The sequence below is a fragment of the Fundulus heteroclitus genome, chromosome 12 (assembly GCF_011125445.2).
Source record: "Fundulus heteroclitus isolate FHET01 chromosome 12, MU-UCD_Fhet_4.1, whole genome shotgun sequence".
NCBI lineage: Eukaryota > Metazoa > Chordata > Actinopteri > Cyprinodontiformes > Fundulidae > Fundulus > Fundulus heteroclitus.
Genome location: NC_046372.1, coordinates 17,709,079 through 17,732,350, shown reverse-complemented (window position 1 = coordinate 17,732,350; position 23,272 = coordinate 17,709,079). Strand labels below are relative to the sequence as shown.

Sequence of the window (23,272 nt, the reverse complement as noted above, 5' to 3'; positions counted from 1 at the left end):
TAGTTTTTGCATAACTCATGAGAAAATGGATTCATTCCATTAATACTCTCATTTATGCCGCTTTTGTTTTACAGGATGTTGCCAACAAGATGGGCTTGGACACCAGGAAGACATCTTCCCTTTGGAAAGACCAGGCGCTTGTTGAGATTAATATTGCTGTTCTCTACAGCTTTCAGGTAATGCATCCTTTGTTTAAAGTTGGACCAAAAATAGATTTCAAGGGAATTGAAGGTTTGTGTGTTTGGCCTCTTGGGACAACAGGGCCTTTTGTCATATTGGATTCACACAAGCTCCTTGTTTACAGAGATGATCTCATCACCACCAACACCCTTCTGAGTTATTTGCTCAGCGTAGACCTACATAATCGTAAACAAGGCTTAATAAAACTTTGACATTTAAATGGCTGTGGTGCAAAGCAATCACAATGAGGTATTTAGCCAGAAGACTGACTTTTCAGTGTCACAAATAAAATAAAATGTTCTGTCTGGATCATTACGTTAACTTCTGCTGCTCATATAACCAGCTCTAGAGATGCTTATGCAGTGTCAGTGTTGGCCTTGAATTCATGTCATCATATCACGACAATAAGGTTTGATGTTTCTTTATAGGGTTATGATATCCAGATGTGGAAAGCTGTTAGATAAATTATTGCCAAAGACTTGCAGATTACATGGCAATAAAAGGAGGAATGGTATTGAATCCAGGGGAATAATATAAATCCATACCTCTTGATTTTTTTTTTTTTATATATATTTGAAAATCAGGTATAATTTTCTTTCATCCTTTATTACTGTGCACATCTTTGTGTTGATCCCTCACATAAAATCCCAGGAAAAAACATTGAACTGTATGGTTGTAATGTGACAAAATGTGATATTTTAAGTGTTATTATTATCATTATTATTAATGTTTTGTTTTATATTTCGTGGGTGTGGGAGGGTGGGGTGGAGACAAAATGGCAATTAGATTTTTTTTGTCAAGCAATATTCCTTATCACTTCAGGATTAATCTAATTTCCCATTTAAACAACCTTTTACAACTTTTTTTCCCTCTTGACTGGACTTGATTGGGGCATTTTGGGCTGTATAAAAGTTAATGACTCAAGATGTCCATTACCTACGTTTGGAGCTTTGGGTTTTGTCAAACTAGCTAATCTGAAATCGCTCTATAGAGCCGCTCTTTATTTGAAGTTAATGCATTTGAAAGCTAATGCGTACTATTTCTAAGCACGGGCTGATATGCAACTCTCACAGTATAACTTTAAGTATTAGAAAATTATGTAATGACTTGACAATGATTTCATTTCAGATACAATTATACCTCAAATTTGATATAAAATTGGTTCATAGAGTTATCAAAAATAGTTAATTGGATTTTGATAAACAGACTTAAGCAAATATATTGGCTAATCCCTAAATTTTGTAGTGGCTTTTAGGGTAAATGGCCACAATATTATACCTTTTTGTCAGCAACTGCTTCTAGTTTGCAATCTGTAGTTAATTAGCTTTATCTGACACAGAACAGTGAGTGGTCCTGTGGTAATTATACTGTAATAAATGTGTTTTTTGTAACCTGATATTAGTGTTTCATGCAAGTATGGGGAAAAAAAGCAATAGCCTTCTTTCAGCTGGCTGACTAGCAGCACATGGCAACATGTGGACTACGGGCTGATCTGCATTATTTTATACTCCAGAAAGCTTATAAAAAGGCTTTATGCAGCTTTATTCGGGTCCCTCTTGGTATACCTAAATATCTGTAGCCACACAGACTAAATTTTATTGGTTAGTCACTTTCGCCCTGATTTTAAGTAGTTTACAAAATATTTCCTTTATCTGTTTCTGCTGTATAAATAAGACCTGCAAAGTGACCATAGTGGACCATCATTCAGCCACGGAGTCCTTCATGAAGCACATGGAGAACGAGTATCGGGTGAGAGGAGGCTGCCCTGGAGACTGGGTGTGGATTGTGCCTCCGATGTCAGGAAGCATTACGCCAGTGTTTCACCAGGAAATGCTCAACTACCGTCTCACACCTTCCTTTGAGTATCAGGTGAGTGGGACGAGATTTAAAAATAACCAGTCAAAACTGAAATTGGCTGCTTTATATGTGGCATATTCCTCGGTAAACAGTGTCTTTATTGCTTCTTCTGTGTGCAAAAGCCTGACCCTTGGAACACCCACGTGTGGAAAGGAGTCAACGGGACACCCACAAAGAAAAGAGCTATCGGATTTAAGAAGCTTGCCAAGTAAATAAGCTTGCTTTTAATGTATTAGTGATTTTCTTTATTGGCTCAATCACGTAGCCAAGTATCTATATTGCATCCCTTAAATGTCAAAGATAATAGATTGTGTGTAATGCTAATTTACACAAGTAATCACCCTCCTGATAAAAGCAAGACCCATGAAAGGAAGGCTAATGTACTCAGCAGTGTAATTCATCCAATCAACCCCTCTGGGAGTAATCAGAGTTCTGTCAGTTTTTTTTTTGTCTAAGCATGCGCTTGTGTGCATGTATGATGTGCCATTAATATAATTGCCTCAAGGAAAGTACAAGCTAGGTAATCAGAATTGCCACCCATCCGTAGCTCCCTGCAACAGTAGCTCAACAACAATCGCCTTGTGATCATTGCAGGAGACACGACTCCACACTGTGCCCTCGAATCAGTTTACCTTGGATGGTTCAGATGTTTGCTCTTTTATTGTCTCTGCATCTCACCTCCGCCTCTCTCTTTCTGCCTCCACAGGGCTGTGAAATTTTCGGCAAAGCTAATGGGGCAAGCCATGGCCAAGAGGGTTAAAGCCACCATACTGTTTGCCACTGAAACAGGCAAATCACAAGACTATGCCAAAACGCTCTGTGAAATCTTCAAGCACGCCTTTGATGCCAAGGTACTCTTGCACCTACCTTGCGTCAGTGTTTTCAAACGTGGAGCAAGATTTGATGATCGATTTTCAGCAGCGTCTAATTGAAATAGCACAAATTCAAATAATTCCCATCTTCTCTCTGCCTGATGAAGCCACGCAGATGCAAACTGAGAGACTGAAAGAAGCTGAAAGTGTTTTTTTTTCTGTCACCTTTCTCCTGCAGTAAACTAACACAAGTCCAGGGATACTTTTAGCCACTAAAGTGTTGCACAGATAGTAGTGTAAGACGACATCCTGAAGCGTTTGCGGCCGTGCAAATCTGTTAAAGAGCAAAAGATGCTGCTCTCAATCGTGCACTCGGTGGATTCCCTCTAGGGTGCATCTTAATTCTCCTTCCTGTTCTCCGCACTGTGATCAATTACACAAAAAGACACTCATGCATGCAATTGTGCGTCAGCGAGAGTGGGCGTGTGCAAATGGAGGGCAGATGTGAACGCCGGGGGCAAACCTTTGTTGTCGTGGGGCAAAAGCCTGTTTCCTCTTCACGCCTTTTGCTTGTGTAGCTCTGCATGTGTGTGTGTGTGTACATGAAAGCCAAGCTGGGCCCATGGCAGACACGCACCATGCTGAGTTGTGTGCATCATGGCCGCTCAATGTGTGTGGCGGCAGCATATTATCATCTCGTTAGAGGCGAAGACAGAGTGGTCATTACAACCTACTCCTTTGCCAGCGGCTGTGTGTTCGGCCCTAATTTACACGCTCAAGGCATCTGTCGGGTGGAGTGTGCAGAGAGGAGCGAGATGAAAACTAGCACGTTTCGGTTTGCTGGGAGTCCTGCTGAACAGAAATCTTTCACCTGCAGGTTATTTCCATGGATGAGTACGATGTGGTAGACTTGGAGCACGAAACGCTGGTTTTGGCTGTAACCAGTACATTTGGCAACGGGGATCCACCTGAAAATGGAGAGGTATAACTCCGACTCCTCAAAGGTCTTGTTGAATGATCATAGCAGAATAACCATCTTTCACTTGTTGGTGTAGAAATTCGGAGCTGCCTTAATGGAAATGCGCCACCCAACCTCCAACACAGAGGACAGAAAGTGAGTAAAGCTTTTCCCCCCTAGTTTTATTAAAGGAAAAACCTCAAATTCACCTCTTTTTTTTTTCCTCCCCTATCCACAGGAGCTACAAGGTTCGATTCAACAGCGTATCTTCTTACTCCGACACTCGAAAATCCTCTAGTGATGAACCAGAGGTCAAGGTCAACTTTGAGAGCACAGGACCTCTTGCTAATGTCAGGTAAATAAGATGTGATATTTTGTTGTTTAAACTAAAAAGTTTGCCCCATATTTAGAAAGTATCCAAATATCCAAGCAGCAAAACCTACATAATCAGGCACGCTGCCTGAATAAGAGATTCAGGCATGCCAAACAATGAAATTGTGCTTGGTGAAATCCTTGCCTAGGGACTCTCACAGGCTTAATGTAAACATCTTCTAGAAAATCCAGCTTTGTTGAGGCTAAAGCACCACTGCCTTTGGAGCAGTCTGTACCAATTTCAAATATTGCGATTATAAGCTATTCTTGTAGTTCTGTATGTAACATCCAATGCTGCCTGTGTGTTGAAGTTGGAATTGCATCATTTTTAGCGTGTCTGCATTTGTATTTAAGTGAGAAAAGAAACATGGATCCATATGGGTTTGCAATATTTGCAACGCTTTTGACAACATGAATTTAGAAAGTCTGTGTCCAGTATGCGGGCATCTTGTCTGTACCTTTAGTCACGCTTGTTTAAGATCCTCAAACAAATCTTAGCATCAGAATAAGCAAGCCAATAAATTATTTCATTTATTAGGCAAATAAACATCCAAACCAACCTGGACCTATGTTTTGTCCCCCAAACCCAAAAACTGATCCTTCTGGTAGAAACACCATCACACCACAATCACTGTTGTTGACTTGGTATAATGTTGTTTTACTGAAATGCTAACACTGAAGCTAATCGCTAAGCTTACCAGATGCATAAACACTAGAAGTGTGCATGCGCAGCCAGCAAATGGCAACTAACAAGGAATGTGCACACACACTGGCATTGTGGCACAACAAATGGATGAGGTGATACCCCCATAACTTGAAGATCAGAGGGGGTGAGAGCTGGAACAAAAATCTGACAAATCCCTGCCTTTTGGACCGAATTGCGAGGATTGGTTAGTTTTTACAGGCCTGCTCCACCCTAAGACTTTTTTTTTTTTAACAACTTCCTTTTTCTGAATACATAATGTATTGACTGCTTTCAGAATGGAAGGACGATTTAACCCTGTATAACAAAAAGTGTTTCTGGACAGGAATACCAACAATAGCTTTGAGTATGATACAAAATCTGATTTAGAAGGAATCTGCAAGGGGCTTTGGATTAAGTCTTCATGATACTACATTATCAATATCAGTGTTAAAATTAACATGACAGGAAACAATTTTTCTACATTCACAGCATTATTGGGAAAGGACACAAAGTACCGAAACTAAGTGTAATGTGTCTGAACAGAATTCCTGGGTGAGAAATCTATTTTCTGGTATCATTTTCTTGAGCTTTTTGTTATCTGAACTTAGAGATGACAGGTTTACCGTTGATTTGAAATATGATGGGATGTTACTTGGAGTTTACACGTCACTGCTCTCATTCATTAATACTTTTCCACTCCGCTGATGACTGCCTGCAGGTTTGTTTGTCTGTTTGGCAGCTGTGCACCCTTTATTTTCATCTGGAACCCAGACCGTCTCCTCCACCTCTTGTTTGACCTCAACCTCTCCTTCCAGCACTGGCTTGAATCCTTTAGACTGCTCATCGAAGTTGAGAAGAATACCTTGAAATTTTGAGTTTTAGTCTGTAGCATGCATTAGGCTCATAGGTAACACCAGAGATGCTTCCTTGCGTGCCATATGGAAGCTTCTTGGGGTCTGTTTAAAGAAAAAAGGGCTGTTGATGTGACACTTAATGCAGACTCTTTATTCTCAAAATGTAGATACTGGGAATGATTGTTAAATAATCTTCCAGGCTGTGCATTCTGAGCAAAGGGTTCTACTCCCCCCCCCCCCCCCCCCCCACACACACACACACCCCTGTGACCCCCTGTCACTGCAGAATTTCTAAATGCAAAAACCAAATGGGAACCCTCAAAACTCGTACAATCACTTAAATGACATATCCTCCAGAATGTGTTACTCTAAAAGTCTGCAATCCTTTTTTTATTTTATTTCTATTTGTCAGAATTTGTCCCATTTTGCATAGACTATTGGAGCTTATGTCATCAGATATTGAAAAAATGATTTTTGATCTTAGAACAAAGCTCAATTGCCTCTTAGTACATGGGTATAGTAAGGTTTTACTATGCTGATAAGAAACAATCCAAGTGTGTATATATATATATATATATATATATATATATATATATATATATATATATATATATATATATATATATATATATATATATATATATATATATACACATTTATGATGCACTTTGTTGATTATATATATATATATATATATATATATATATATATAGTGTTTTTAAAAATGGAAAGATTTCTTCTTTTTTCGTCACATTTTAAATGTTTTAGATCATCAGACAAATTTCATTTCAGAATTATAATATTAGAAAGCAACAAATGCAGAGATCTAAAGAAATTAAAGAGTGAGTTATTGTTCCAGTCGACAACTATTTATCTGGAAAAGCTTGTACTGTTGTTGTTTTTTTCTAAGGCTTTGGGGCCTTGAGTGGAGAAAACATGGAACAATGAAGAGAAGTCAGCCTACCAAGATGTATCAGTGAATTAATAACTTATTCAGGAAGTCACAGAAGATCTGACAACGTCTAAAGCCATCTGGTCTCACATGGCTCAGTCAAGGTCATGATTCATGGTTCAACAGTAACAAAGAAAAATTGTATCCTTGGGAACATTTTAAGACCAAAGGCACAGCTGATAAAAAGTAACACAAACACAAAACCTGGTCCCGTTTAAAAAAAAGAAAATCCACAATAACTTTAGGAAAATGTTTTTGTGGATCGATAATGGACTATCTTGGAAGTAGTTTGTCCCATGTTCCATCTGGCATAAACCTAACCCAGAATTCAGAGAAGCAAGATAATCCTGTCAATCAAACATGGTGGTGGTGATGTGAAGGTCTGGGCCTAGTTTACCGCTTCAGGAACATGGAGGACTTGCCATGACTGATGGGAGCCATCAGTCATGGCAACTCTCAGCAAGAGCCATGAGCTCTTCTCCTTACCAGAAACAACTAAAAAAAAAAAAAAAAAAAAAAAAGTCCAGTGCTCATGTTGCCCCGTTAACTTTAAGCACGCTTGAGTTATGTAGTATCACAATGATCAGAAAGACACCAGAAAGTCCACCTTTAATTGGCTAACATGGCAACAACTGCCAGTTTAGGGGAGGACTGCTTTCTCACATAGGCTCAGGTTGGTTCTTATAGCCTTTTACCATCAACTAATGAATGATTGTGTTCAAACTGCTTTTCCAATATCAAAGCAATACAGTATTTAACTTAGTAAATAGGCTATTTAGATTTTAAAGTTGCATACCAGCCTTGGATGCTAAAAAAAAAAAAAGTCACATCAACATGGTTACCAACAACTTGTAAAAAAGTTTACTCAAAAAAGGTTCTGTAATGACAGTTGGCAGTAGAGTATGTTTGTGTGTTGCTTTTTTATTATTATTTGAAGTAAGCTCCTTTTTTTGGTTTTGATGCACTTGTTTTTGTATAGGTTCTCAGTGTTTGGCCTTGGCTCCCGGGCCTACCCACACTTCTGCGCCTTTGCCCACGCTGTGGACACGCTGTTTGAAGAGCTGGGGGGTGAGCGCATCCTACGCATGGGAGAAGGAGATGAGCTGTGTGGCCAGGAGGAATCATTCAGAACATGGGCCAAGAAAGTTTTTAAGGTTGGTTCCTTAGGTGAAGACCTAAAAGGCTTGTGTTGTGGTTGCATAAAGGGGATTGCAATGTTGTTGTTTTTTTTATTGTTGGGGGAGTTACCAGGGCAAGTTGTAAAAGCCTGCACCCATAGAAACGTCACAAACCACACCAAAAAGCCATTTTAACTCTTTTAAACAACTTAAGGTTTATAGGGGTGCACTTTTGCACCGTGGACAAAAAAAAAAAAAAAACCTTGAGACATTTGAAGAACTTTTTGTTGTCTGAATTCTAAAGTGTTAGTCATTTTCCAAATGCTTTTATTATGCAGCAGATTTGAAAAGTGACTTTTTTTTTTCTGACGGGGATGTTCTTGTGGCTTTGTCACTGCGCATAAAGGCTGCCTGCGACGTGTTCTGTGTCGGTGATGATGTGAACATCGAGAAGGCCAACGACTCCTTGATCAGCAACGACCGGAGCTGGAAGAAGAGCAAGTTCCGCCTAACCTACACCGCCGAGGCCCCTGCGCTCACAGAAGGTAGTAATCATGTGGGAGCATGGTTATGAACTGCAGAGAGTGACTTGATATTAAGCAGACAATAAGTGCTGATAAGTAGCTGTGCACAAAATAACTGTAATTTATCAGTGACTCAGCTGTGAGGCTGGGCTGTGGAAACGAATTTTGATGCAATGTTAAGCTATTTTACCTTTTTTAAAGGCTGGAGTCCAAATTAAAAGAGTTCTCTGTAATTATCTAACGTTTACCATTATCTATGAATCGTATGCTTAAGATGGAAGTACAAGAGCCTTCTAATGTATCATGATAGTAGTTTGTATAGCAAAATTAATGCTCACCTGTAAATTAACCCCCAAGCTGCATAGGCATTAACTATATGGATACCTGTAATCTAGAAGCGCATAACTATTTTGTCAAGTTATCACCCACACAACTGTTTTGACTTGGAGTAAATAGGAAGAGGCTACACCCAGCTTTCCATCAGTTGCGCAGAAAAACCGAGAAGACAGACATTAACCAATACCGGCTGTATACCAAGAGAACCCATAAGAGCATTGAAAGTAACATTTTGTTTTATTTCTAAATCTGTCGGCATTTCCAGGTGCATCTCGATTGGTATGTGATTGAAAAGGTCATTTGTTTCAGTAATTCAATTCAACGAGAGAAGCTTATAGTGTGTTTGATGTACTACACAAATTCATTACTCAGGCTCACTATATTGTTAGTCGTATTGGTCACATTGCATAACACCTAGAAAGGATATCCATAAAGCTTGTCAGCAGAAGGAAGCATAAAATGCTCAAACCTTCTAGTAGACCTCTCTGTCGATTTTTAGATTAGATGAAACACACAAGAAAAACATCCTTAGAAGTCATGGCTCCTCAATCAACACGCTGCATTTCATGAAACCTGAATTCTGTACCTCAGCGTTCATCTTTAAAGAATACTTTGGACCACTGAACAACAGTTTTCCTTTTATTTATTTTTTTAAGGTAAGATGCTTCTGATATTGTCTTCCCAATTCAGACTTAACCCAAGGAACATGACAGTTGTAGCCTATGTTCTGAAGCTATCTTTTTGATCCTAAGCTTTTTCCTTCCCTTTAACTAGTTCCACAATGACATTTCTGTCTATCTTGTGATTACAGCCAATTACAGGTAAATATTTATCCCATTACATTACCACGGTTGAATTAAGTCACCGAGCTGTAAAAAGCAATAACGGCACAAGTGTAATTTTGAAGCATGAAACCATATTCTCCATCAAGTAACCACCCACACAACTGTTATAGTTGGAGTAATGGCGGGGAAGCGACAATCAGCCTGCCCGCAGTTTTTGCTGACAAATGAAGCAGAAATGGAAAAACCTGGGAGAATCGTGTAAACACAAGGTTGAAGCTACTAAAATTCTCACCGAACGGATTACAACAGAAGCCGGTGAGAGTAAAGCCCGAAGAACTGCTGTTAATTAGGGATTTCTTATCACTAAATGACAGGATTTCTTTCTTTATATACTGCGATCATTTAATCTCTTATTGAGAGTTAGGTTCTACTATTTGCATTGCTTTGTGTGAGTTGTAAAACAAATGCCAAGAAGGAATTCATGCAATTAGCACAGAAAATAGGAGGCGTTAAATATGGGAGTCTGTTCTGAGAAATAATTGCAAATAATACAATCATGGCAATTATTGTAAAACTGGCTAAAATCTGCTTGTTATTGTTAATATTATCCTTTGAAAAGGTTACAATTAGTATAATGGTGTTTGCAATGCACCCACACACTAATTAGGCCTATTGCATTGTCCGTCAATAAACCGCTCTATCTAAATGTTGTTCACTAATATATACAATAGATAAAATCTATTTCATATTCAAAAACCACCTTGCCCCTCTTTACTGAATGCTACTGTTCATCTTTTTGTATCTCCGCCAACTAAGATTGCCTCAGTTTTTCCAAAGTCCGTCATATTTTGTAAAATATGGACAGCATGATGGATAATTCCACCGAGGCACTCAACAGTTTACACTTTTTCTGCAATATCCTTTTTTGTTTTATGAAAAACCTAAATGAAATGGTGCCAATGATGGTTCGTCTAAACTAGACCCAGTTTAAGAATGCCAAGTTAAATAACCTTTACGGTTTAGCGGGAAAAAGCTGTGAAATTGCCCTTTTGATTCGACTTGATTGAGGCCTGTTCGGTGCCCAATCAAGTGCATTGATACCGTGGTTATTAAAGCCGGTGCATTATTGCTGCTGGTGGTGTTTAACAGGTGACAATACCTCCCACATGAGATGAGCTTCCCTGCTTGGCTCATGAAGAACGACTCCTGTCCCGGTCCATGCCACTTTTCAATGAGCTTTCCTTTATTGCTTTAGGTGTTTAAACCCTGTGTCACTAGTTCACCTTTTTCAGATTGGAGGAATACGGCTCAGTGGTTGTCTTGTAATTGGAAGGTTGCCACATGTCAATGTGTCCCCGGGTTGGGCCTGTGTATCTGTATATGAATACGCCTGCATTACTGAGTGCGATTGGCATGCATGTGGGTAAAGTTTAAAGCAGTTTGAGTGGTTAGCATGAATAGAAAAGCGCTATATAATTTCTGTACATCTACCGCATTTATCCCTCCACCAGACGTCCCATGAATATGCTTGGATACAGCTACCTGCTTCTTTAGGAGGGTCTCAATGAGTTTTGTGCCATCAGTCTTCCCCATGATTGTTTACCACCATAACATGCTAATGTGTTGTTGTTGTTTTTAAAAAAAAAAAAAAACGTTACTGGTATTTATGCAACATAATTTTCACTTTTCATAAGCTATGATAGAAATACCAAAATGAAAACACTCAGAAATGTGTGTAATTACTCTTTGATGTAACTTTCCAATTTAATAACTGAAGTAAATTACTGTTTGAAGAAATTTCTCAGTCAGTATTTTAAAATGTAACTAGATCAATGACAAAAATCCTAACTAAACAATGATAAAGGATGTTAGCAAAATTTAGTTAATCTACAGAAATGATAGTATTTGTCTTTTAGATTAAAAAAACATCTTTAGAAACTAAAAAAATTAACCCTTACCCAGTTGTCTGTTTTTCACAGTTTTATTCCAGACTTTAAGACAACACGGAAAAGCTGAACTTTCATCTAGACTTGACGAGGGTGTTTGATGAGGTTACCTTGAAAGTGTATCGACCCTACGGTAAATCAATAATTATTGGTGATACCTGTAATAACTTATCATTTCTGTCTGCCTTACAGCATTGTACAGTGTTCACAAGAAGAAAGTGTATGGAGCAAAGATGATTGAAGCTCAAAACCTACAAAGTTCGAAATCCAAGTAAGCTTTGGTTTTTAGCAAAATGAATGTTTCATATTTTTTACATGTAAAGATTAGACTAAATGAAATCCATGCTTGATGTGCATAAGTCATTCATTCTGCTCTACGATGATGTGAGAAGTGAATGAAACAGATGGAAAAGGGTGCAATGTTTTTCCTCCTCTTTCCTTTAAACCTCTAATCTTTTTCTCTTCTTGTTTTTTTTGTTTTTTTTTAAGTCGCTCCACCATATTAGTCCGGCTCGACACCAACAGCCACGACAGGCTGTGCTACAAGCCCGGCGACCATCTGGGCATCTTCCCTGGCAACCACGAGGACCTGGTAACGGCGCTCATAGATAAACTGGAGGATGCTCCGCCTGTCAATCAAATCGTCAAAGTGGAGTTCCTGGAGGAGAGGAACACGGCGCTAGGTGGGTGATGTTATTAGCGACGTCACGCCGCTGTGTGAATACAGTGGGCGTGTAATCAGGACGCTCGCAGTTCAAAATCTGGGAACCATGTCAAAATGGAAATGTTAATAAGATACAAAATCTACTGCCTCAGCAGACTACAGAGAGACACCCTTAAGGTTTCTATGCCCCGGAGAGCTTTCAGCTTAGCCGCATGTTGGCAGTTGTGGTGGCACTGAGGGATGCAACTGAAAGATTTGCTGTGACTGTTTAGCAACATGATTTTATTTTTATTTCTAATCATGTGTGGTTTATATAAATATAGCCTGAAAATGGAAGCTTTTTGGACAATGGACAAACAATGGAGCCAAAACTCTTGTGGGGACTACGTCCTGCTTTTGGCCTGGGAATGCCTTGGAATCCCTCAAAGCAAGCTAGCGCTAGTTGCTAAGTAGAGGTTTCCCTCTTGGACCCATGCTATCACAACCCATTGTCTGATAAGCAGAAGATGATGAACGTTGATGAAAGTAAGAATTAATTGGGGGAGAAGCAGCGACGAGGACCTGCACTAACTCTGTGGGACGTGCAGTAATCTGCAGCTCAGGTGGGAGAAACTGTTGCCAGTGTAACTATTAGTAGTTCACTGTACAAATCTACCCTTTATGGAGGAACAGGGAAGAAGAAAGTCATTTAAAGAAAACCCTAGGGAGTAATGTTTTCTAGTTTCTCATAAGCCATGCATGGGACAAAGCAAACGTTAAAGCTACTCTGGTGCAATGATACCAAAAGTATTTCCTCTGCTGGGACAGACATGCTGGTCAGAGGTGAGGGTAAGTTGGCGCTAGGTACCCTAAACATTGTCGCAATCCAATGGAGCAGTGGTACAGTGATGGTTATTTACCAAAATATTGTCTGAGGTGCTGATTACAAATGTATGGCACACTTTTAAGACTTTGAATTGAAACTACTGAGCGACTGAAACAGGAGACGTGTGTGTCAGTTTTCAGTCAATTCACATAATGGCAGTTCTAAGCAAATGTCTGCTCAATGTGCTTTACAAGAAAAAAGTCCAGTTTATAAACATTCATGTCTGTAATACATTCGATACAATGATACAGACTGAAAGTCAGTTACATTACACAGATTCCAATTCTGTCCTAGGCATCTTATGACATGATTTTTATTTTGTGGCTTTAATGTCACAAAATGTGGGAAAGAGAAACGAATACTGTCGCAACGCACTGTAACTCGAGAACAAGCTAAGCGGTGAAAGGTTCAGCATTTTCATAACTTTTGGGAAAGTAATTGCCGCTGCATGGTGTTTAGATTCATGCATACATCTGATCTGACCAACTTTATTGTTTCTGTTGTTTTGTTTTTTTTCCTGTAGGTGTTATAAGTAATTGGACAAATGAGACCCGTATTCCTCCTTGCACGATCTACCAAGCTTTTCAGTGCTTTCTGGACATTACCACTCCGCCCACCCCTGTGCTGCTGCAACAGTTTGCTGCTCTGGCAACCAATGACAAACAGAAAAGGAAACTAGAAATCCTCAGTAAGGTAAATTTACTTAGCAATCCATCTCTTTCTTGTTACAACTGGCAATTATTGGGCTGATACCGCATTGAGCATTTGCAGGGATTTTAAAACCGCGTTTCTAATTTTTACCAACCTAAACACATGCAAACATTTGGCTTTGACATTTTGATTTTAAATGTAATTCAAAGCACTAACATTCACCATGTGCCTAAGCTGCAACAGCGAAGAACACATGGTGTATCCTTCATTATGTTTGCTAAAATATGGGAGATGGTTTTCAGTGCAGATTTGATGCACCTTGCGCCATGAAAACACGCACAGTAGGACTTAGCTGGAGCCAAATTAGAGCTGCTGATCGCTCTAACCCAGGAGTCCTTCCCCCATTGTGGTGCCGCCCACAAATCGCCCTCCATTTTTGTTGACGTGTGAAAAAGGCTGGAGGAGGCCAAGCAGTGACTCATGCGTAGAATCGCTGTCACTAAAGTGAGAGGGAAAGATTTAGAGGGCTTCTAAATCTGGCAAGATGAAATGGTACAGTGCAATCAACAGAGCCAGTCATTTTTTTGTTTTTAGTTTCATTAAGTCTCAAACAACTCTCTCAATTTGCCAAAGGTTACTTACCTTTCTATCTTTTTTAAAAGTAAAAACAATATTCAATTCAATTTTATTTATGTAGCGCCAATTCATGAAACATGTCATCTCAAGGCACTTTCCAAAGTCAAATTCAATCAGATTATTCAGATTGGTCAAAAAATTATAAGGGAACCTAGTTGATTGCATCAAAGTGCCGACAAGCAGCATTCACTCCTCCTGAAGAAGCGTAGAGCCACTGGGACAGTCAATCTGCATTGTCCATGGCTTTGCAGCAATCCCCCATACTAGGCAAGCATGAAGCGACAGTGGAAAGAAAAACTCTCCTTTAACGGGAAGGAAGAACCTCCGGCAGAACCGGGCTCAGTATGTACGGTCATCTGCCTCAACCCACTGGGGGTTAGAGAAGACAGAGCAGAGACACAACAAGAGAGACAAATAAGCACAGAAGCACACATTGATCCAGTAATCTGTTCTACATTAGATGGTAGTAGCGGGTGATCTGTCTTCTTTGGATGATGTCACAGCTAACAGAACGCTGTGATGAATATGATAAACTTGACAAATGCTTTGGAAAGCATGAAGGATTGTTTTACAAAAATAGCTTTTTGAATCTGCAATCAGCAAGTACATTTCGCAAAATAGGAAAATCAAACTGTGCTTTGACCCAGAATGGTGAACACCACAGACGTCTTAATGGACACCATGTCAGAACAAATCAAACTTTCAACTTTTTTTTATTATTATTTTCTTTGCTTCGACACAATTTTCTAAATTAATCACATGCAATTGTAGGTGACACAAAAAATCTGGGCTCTGAATGGTGAAAAGCTGTTTTTGTAGCTGCCTCATGCTTTCGAGACAGAAATGTTTAAGCAGCTAAAACTAAACGTATAGCATAAAAGCATAATTACCTCTGTTCAGTCTGTTGCACTTCATATGCATTAAATCCAAGCCACAAACAGGAATTTTTTTGTAAGAATGAAAAACTTTGTTAAACTGTTTTCGACGCAGTCTGTTTTTCTCACGCGATCTCCTTTCACCATCCAGGGTCTGCAGGAGTACGAGGAATGGAAGTGGTACAACAACCCTACGCTAGTGGAGGTTCTGGAGGAGTTCCCCTCCATCCAGATGCCCTCGACTCTGCTGCTCACTCAGCTTCCCCTGCTGCAACCTCGCTACTACTCCATCAGCTCCTCTCCGGACCTGTATCCAGGAGAGATTCACCTCACGGTGGCCGTGGTCTCCTATCGCACCAGAGGTAAGAATCTAGCGGTACTTTAAAGCTTTGCTTCCCGTAAAAGCTTCTCTACCTCCTACTATTTCAAAGCCGTAACTTGGGGGACTTTTCTAATTTTCTGGAAGGCTAAACATAATAGAATAGTTCAGGATCTTTTGAAGTGAGGTACCATAAAATGCTTATAAGCAGTTTAAATCTTAGCTGTAAAAGACGGGCTTTCCTATAGTCTTTTATTTACTTTAAAACCAGTTAGGTTGGTCCTAAGAGCTCTGAACATGGAAACCATGCAAGTACAAGAAGAGGTATTTCTGTCTCCAGGTTTTTAAATCAAAGTATTTTCCAAATATTATGAGGGGTCACATTATATCCCTTTATTATATCCCTTTATAATCCTGCCTTGCATGTTGCTCTTACGGACCAAAGTTAACGTTCAGCATCTATAATCTTAGGGTTAGAAATGGCTACAGATGAACCCGTGTTCGCTGGTAATTTCCCTCATACACTGCTTGCTTATTTTAAAACATTACCGTGATTGCATGACCACTTGTTTTATTACAGTGATTCTTTCCCTCCCTATCCTCCTGTAAGAGAAAATAAGAGATTACTTTAGCCTTGTAGGTGTGCTAGGGCCACTCTTCTCCTGTTACTTTGTGCACTTACAATGAGTGGGAGGCAGGCTGGGCAGAGAAAGGTAAAGTGATTGCTCGGTAATCATCTGTTTCAGGTGGGCAAGGACCTATCCATCATGGAGTATGTTCGTCGTGGCTCAACAGGATAGAGAAAGGAGAGATGGTACCGTGTTTTGTCCGAAGGTAATGATCAAAATAAATAACCTTCTTGTTACGAACGTTTTAGAAAACCTGCCACCTGTTTCCTTCTGTAGATAAAACTTCTGGTAGACCACCCCCCCCCCCCTCCCCCTCTCCACATCACCCTTCTGGTGTAACTTTATCGCTTCTGTACAGAGTATTTGTGCAGTCTTTTTGCATTTAATAACTTTTAAGCAAATGTAAATACATATGCACATATATTGTTTTCATTATAATTTAAGAAAATTTGGTGCATCGTATAGAGTAACAGTGAATTTGTCAAATTCAGATTATACGTTGCTGTGTTCATTGTTGGCCATGGGATTTTTATATAGCATTTTTGTCAGGACATGCTTCCTCTAGCAACATTTTGATAATGTATAGGCAAACGTAGGCCTTACAGTGTGTTATATAAGCTTGACACAAGGTGTCTGTGCTGGTATTACACAGCCTAGCATTCAACGTGGCCAAAGATGTTACAATTCACCTCAGTTTTCAATGTTCAAAAGCAACTGAAACAAAACTTATTAGATATAGATTCATTTAAAAAAGCTATTGTGTGTGCATTTTTAAAATATTGTTTAAGGTGCACCGTGAATGCTGTTGGAAAAAAATTTAAGTAAAAAATTGGTTTGTACAGGTCAGCGCAGCTTAATACAGTTGGGGATTTTCATATTTTTTTGGATCTATTCAAAGCAAAATCTTTCAATTTACAGCTGTATCTTCGTGAGTCTCATCTTAAGGACATTGCTTCTGCAACTCTGTTTCTGCTTCTCCAGGGTGTTTAAATCAACAAAGTTCCCAGATGATAGAAAATAAACCTACCTTAATGAATGCTGTTGATGACTTCCTATATTGTCATATTTGATTTACTGTTAAGGCTGCATAAGGTTTGATGATCTGGGCGAAGAAAGGAGCCAGAAGTAATGAAATTCATTTCCATTTCACCCGGGTAACTAGCCAATCACAGGGTTACCTGGGACAATCATGAGCACGTAATTGATCTCGGCTCTGTTGAGGCAGCATATCAGTTGTCATTGGAGTGTTTAAACCTGCTTTTTGCCATATCTGTGTAGTTCTCATATCTCCTCTTGACTTGTGTTTAAACATGGTGGGATTCTCAGCTATTCTTATTCCCATTTTCCTGCTTTAAATTCAATTCAATTCAATTCAATTTTATTTATATAGCGCCAAATCATGAAACATGTCATCTCAAGGCACTTTACAAAGTCAAGTTCAATCATATTATACAGATTGGGTCAGATTATACAGATTGGTCAAAAATGTCCTATATAAGGAAACCAGTTGATTGCATCAAAGTCCCGACAAGCAGCATTCACTCCTGGGGAACCGTAGAGCCACAGGAAGAGTCATCTGCATTGTACATGGCTTTGCTGCAATCCCTCATACTGAGCAAGCATGAAGCGACAGTGGGAAGAAAAACCACCCATTAACGGGAAAAAAAACCTCCGGCAGAACCGGGCTCAGTATGAACGGTCATCTGCCTCGACCGACTGGGGTTACAGAAGACAGAGCAGAGACACAACAAGAGAGACAAAAAAGCACAGAAGCACACATTGATCTAGTAATCTGTTCTACATTAGATGGTAGTAGCGGGTGAGCCGTCTTCTCTGGATGATGTCACAGTTAACAGAACGCCAGACCAGGTGTACCTACTATGAAGAGAAAAGAGAGAGAACAGAAAGTTAAAGCAGAAATGACAACACATAATGCATAATTGAAGAACAGTAGAACTCAATATAGTGAGAAAATTAGATCCTGATATACTCCAGTAACCTAAGCCTATAGCAGTAAAACTATAAAGGTAGCTGAGAGTAACATGAGTCACTAGTTATAATTTTTGTCAAAAAGAAAAGTTTTAAGCCTAGTCTTAAAAGTAGACAGGGTGTCTGCCTCACGGACCAAAACTGGGAGTTGGTTCCACAGGAGAGGAGCCTGATAGCTAAAGGATCTGCCTCCCATTCTACTTTTAGAGACTCTAGGAACCACCAGCAGACCTGCGGTCTGAGAGCGAAGTGCTCTGTTAGGAACATACGGGGTAATCAGAGCTCTGATATATGATGGAGTTTGATTATGAAGGGCTTTATACGTTAGAAGAAGAATTTTAAATTCTATTCTTGATTTAACAGGAAGCCAATGAAGGGAAGCTAAAATTGGAGAAATATGATCCCTCTTGTTGATTTTCATCAGAACTCTTGCTGCAGCATTTTGGATCAGCTGAAGGCTTTGAACTGCATTTTGTGGAATTCCTGATAGTAAAGAATTACAATAGTCCAGCCTTGAAGTAACAAATGCATGGACCAGTTTTTCAGCATCACTCCTGGACAGAATGTTTCTAATTTTGGCGATATTCCGGAGGTGAAAAAACGAAACTCTGGAAACCTGTTTAATATGGGATTTAAATGACATGTCTTGGTCAAAAATAACACCAAGATTTTTTACTTTATTACCAGAGGCCAGGTTAATGCCACCCAGATTAAGTGATTGGTTAAGAAGTTTATTTTGTGAGGACTCTGGCCCAAAGATTAAAACTTCGGTCTTGTCAGAATTTAGATGCAGGAAATTTAAAGTCATCCAGCTTTTGATGTCATCAAGACATGACTGCAGTCGAAGTAATTGATTGGATTCATCAGGATTTATGGATAAATATAGCTGAGTATCATCAGCATAACAGTGGAAATTAATCCCATGCTGTCTGATAATTTTTCCTATCGGAAGCATATATATAGTAAAGAGAATTGGTCCAAGGACTGAACCCTGTGGTACTTCACAGGTGACCCTAGAGTTTGAGGAAGATTTATTATTAACATGAACAAATTGGAATCTGTCTGACAGATAAGATTTAAACCAGCCTAATGCTTTCCCCTTAATCCCTACAGTATGTTCAAGTCTTTGTAGGAGAATATTGTGATCAACTGTATCAAACGCAGCACTGAGATCTAACAGGACAAGTATAGACACAAGTCCATTATCTGAGGCCATGAGAATATCATTAGTGACCTTCACCAGAGCTGTTTCAGTGCTATGATGAGCTCTGAAGCCTGACTGAAACTCCTCAAGTAGGTCATTACTTTGTAAATGTTCACAAAGTTGATTAGCAACTACTTTCTCAAGAATTTTAGATAAGAAAAGAAGATTAGATATCGGTCTGTAATTTACTAACTCATCTTGATCAAGAGAAGGTTTCTTAAGTAAAGGTTTAATAACAGCTACTTTCAAAACCTGTGGTACATATCCATTTACTAAGGATAGATTAATCATGTCTAAAATAGTGCCACTGATCAAAGGGAATATGTCCTTAAACAACTTGGTTGGGATTGGGTCTAACATACAGGTAGAAGGTTTAGATGAAGCTAAAATTTTAGATAGCTCAGAAAGCTCTACTGCTTCTAAACAGTTCAAACACTGCGCAGATTCTAAAGATTCCTCCAATGCTGCCTCACTTACTGAGGACGAGGTAATCATGTTTGGGAGGATGCCAATTATTTTATTTTTAATGGCATCAATTTTATTTATGAAGAATCCCATAAAATCATTACTACTGAGAGGTAAGGGAATGGATGGATCAACAGAGCTGTGGCTCTGGGTAAGTTTGGCAACTGTACTAAAGAGAAATCTAGGATTATTTTTATTCTCTTCAATTAATGATGAAAAATATGCTGCTCTAACTCTGCGGAGGGTCTTGTTATACAACAATAGTCTGTCCCTCCAGATTAAGTAGGATTCCTCTTGGTGTGTAGAGCACCATTTTCTCTCCAATTTCCTAACATTGTGCATTGTGTTTTTCTTATTGACATTGTGTAAATGTCAATAAGAAAAACGTCACTATTTTTTAGATGGAGACACTTCTATGTTGATCTTTGACACATGTTCTGTTTATGATTAAGCATGTCAATTGACAGGATCAGCTCTCATAAAACAAAATATACAACATCTTTGCTGTTTTTCTTTTCATAATTGCCTCTATAAAATGGTTGGAGAGAAAAGTTAGATGTAAAACAGCGCCTTAACTTGGTGATTTATTCTTCTGCTGGTCTCTGCTCTACCTGCAAATCCACACATAAAATCACATTAGGCTCTTGTAAAATATCAGAACCAGGGTGCAGAATTTACTCAGCATAATCTTTTCCTGGTTGGGACATGAGCCTTTAGTTTTATAGCATGTTTAAATGGTAAAATGAGGCATTACAGTCATGCTAAATGTGAACCACATGGTACACATGAGCAAATAACTGCATACTCATGCAGCTGTCATCGCTCTCTTAGTACCTGACAGGGAAAATGACACAACTTAAAGTAGCATCGTGCAAGTCTGAGTTTTTGCAGAAGTTTGCCCCCTCTGGTGACAGGTTGAAATGACACCCAAGCGTTGTGCCCTTGCATGGGAGAACAGGCCGCTGCAACTGCACAGTTCTTTTGTTTAGAGACATAATGTCTTCTGAGGTAAGAAGGTTATAAATATTGAAGTTAGCCCGTGTTCTCTTGCTAATGGATTTATTATAGTGGAGGCTCAACAAAGTAGGTAGGTGAACGAGAGCGCGCAGTGCACACACCCAGAGGATTCAGTCTGAACCACTCTCTCATGAACTGACAAATGGAGCCTATAGACGCAACTGTGGTTTATAGACGAAAACTCATTTTACCCGTTGGGTAATTGTAAGGACATGTAAGGGAAAGAAAATAAACATGTATAACTTTTTTAAACTCATAGAGCCTGTGTGGAGTACTCCTACAAAGCGTGATTTAACACCAGAGAGAGCTGTGCTAACTTAAAGTTGATCATATGTAAAAAACATTGAGTTGAAATTTCTCAAAAACGGTCAACGTCAGTTTTAAGCGTATCTCAACGCACAACCCTACATACAAGAGCAAAGGCTTAATCTTTTCTTGCAACTCATCTTTTGTGTGTCTGTAAATGTTGCCACCTTTGTTGTCATTTATGGGATAATTTTACTTTTTTTTTTTTTTTACAATTTGTCATTTTAGTGCACCATCATTCCAACTTCCCAAAGACAACCAAGCACCTTGCATCCTTGTGGGCCCAGGAACGGGCATTGCACCATTCAGAAGCTTCTGGCAGCAAAGACTGTATGACTTTGAGCACAATGGTTGGTCACTTTCATCTTGTTTATTCCTGTGAGATACTATTGGTAGTTGTGGAGAATCTCATTATAAAAAAATATCCATTGGCATAATTTTCAGAGAACTGCTTTTCTGTATTCCATTCAAACCAAATAATTTGTAATGCACTGATTTGCAATCTATTATGTCTACATCTACACTTCTAGCAGCGACTTAACTCCAAATTGCTGTCATTTTCAAGGGATTAAGTCATGCCCCATGATCCTGGTGTTCGGTTGTCGACAGTCTGAGATGGACCACATCTACAAGGACGAGACTCTCCAGGCCAAGAACAGAGAAGTGTTCAAAGAGCTCTACGCAGCTTATTCCAGAGAACCTGGCAAACCAAAGGTAAACCACCAAACCATAACCAGTGCTTTGAGAGAATAGCATATGTTTGGTGCTTTATCCCTAAAAGAAAGATTAAAGTCTTACTTTAATTCATCTAATTGGTTAATAAATCTTCAATGAACACAAATTAAATGAGCAGAAAAATGTTGTTTTGATATTTAACTGAACTGTATTTTTATAATTTCACCTCATAGTTTGTACATTTTACCATATATTTATGTTCAGTGTCCTTACTTCACATTGTATACTTTTTTTGTCTTAAACTTGGTCTCTTAACTGCTCCAGAAATATGTACAAGATGTTCTGCGCGAGCACTTGTCAGAAACTGTGTACCATTGCCTGAGAAAGGAAGGTGGGCACATCTATGTGTGTGGGGACGTGACGATGGCCGGAGATGTTCTCAAGACCATCCAGCAAATCTTCAAGCAGCAGGGTCAGATGAGTACAGAGGATGCTGGTTTCTACATCAGCAAACTCCGGGTAAGAAACAACATTAAGCCATGCTAGTAACACCTTTTAGATGTTTGTGTTCCTACTGGGCCATTTGTTGCAATCCTCAATAAGCAGTAAATCCTCAATAAGTAATGAAATTATAATACAATTACATTTTCCATTATTTTTCTTAGTATAATTGTCCATAATTTCTTACCATTTATGTCTTGCTTTCCTACCTTTGCTGCCTTGTCTTTGCCAGGATGAGAACCGCTACCATGAGGACATCTTTGGTGTCACTCTGCGCACCTATGAGGTCACCAATCGGCTTCGCTCAGAGTCCATCGCCTACATTGAAGAGAACAAAAAGGACTCCGATGAGTAAGTAGTTTGGCAGTTACATCTTTTTACTTTCCATCTGAAAATGCCTAAAAATTTGATTATTTAAGTAAATTACCAAGTAAACCAATTGGAGATTTTAGGAAGTTTTTTTGTTGGAGATTTGAGGCCTCACTTACCAGTTGCCATTAAGATCTGATGTTCTAATTATCACCTTCTGCATATTCATTTGAGTTGCTGGAAAAGAAAATCTGAATTAGTACACTTTTTAAGGAAAATGTTACATAATATGTCATGCCTGTTTTACTACTGGGGCTTTTATGGATCAATCATTTTAGCACTCATAAAAAAAATATATATATATTTCTCTTCATTACCGTTTAAGTGGTTCAGTTTCTGAATATTTAGCCAGGAAACATGTGGTTAATTTAAGGGCAATTCAAACATGTAGAAGTATTATTCTATTTATCATCTGTGTTTTTTTTTAATATATATTTTGTAAGGAATGTTGCTTTGTTTTACATTTAAAATTGACTCATTTAAATCAAATTTGAGGAAAGTGGAGGTTTTTTTTATGTTGGGAAAGTAGCCAGGAGCTATATTTTCCATCCAGTCTACCCTATGTTAGTTAGACTGACTAAAATAACAATTCTTTCATTCAATTCCATTTGGACAATCAAAGTCCCTAATAGAACAATGAATTAATGGACTAGTTTAAAAATGACATGCCTAAAATTAAGTGTCTGTGTGTATATGCGTGTTGATCTGTTGATCCATTATTTGTTTTT

The 23,272-nt window shown here is 38.9% G+C and overlaps 1 protein-coding gene across 1 annotated transcript in view; it reads left to right on the top strand.

Annotated features, from left to right (window-relative positions):
* The window catches only part of nos1 (nitric oxide synthase 1 (neuronal)), a 60,853-nt gene that overhangs the window by 36,191 nt on the left and 1,390 nt on the right, over nucleotides 1–23,272 (top strand). Inside the window, 18 exon segments of the mRNA NM_001309969.1 lie at nucleotides 75–176; nucleotides 1,855–2,049; nucleotides 2,160–2,245; nucleotides 2,744–2,888; nucleotides 3,727–3,831; nucleotides 3,905–3,963; nucleotides 4,046–4,162; nucleotides 7,650–7,824; nucleotides 8,195–8,333; nucleotides 11,572–11,650; nucleotides 11,869–12,062; nucleotides 13,432–13,601; nucleotides 15,222–15,432; nucleotides 16,136–16,223; nucleotides 21,228–21,349; nucleotides 21,565–21,713; nucleotides 21,999–22,193; nucleotides 22,408–22,526. Of these exon segments, the coding sequence (NP_001296898.1) occupies nucleotides 75–176; nucleotides 1,855–2,049; nucleotides 2,160–2,245; nucleotides 2,744–2,888; nucleotides 3,727–3,831; nucleotides 3,905–3,963; nucleotides 4,046–4,162; nucleotides 7,650–7,824; nucleotides 8,195–8,333; nucleotides 11,572–11,650; nucleotides 11,869–12,062; nucleotides 13,432–13,601; nucleotides 15,222–15,432; nucleotides 16,136–16,223; nucleotides 21,228–21,349; nucleotides 21,565–21,713; nucleotides 21,999–22,193; nucleotides 22,408–22,526 (2,450 nt within the window).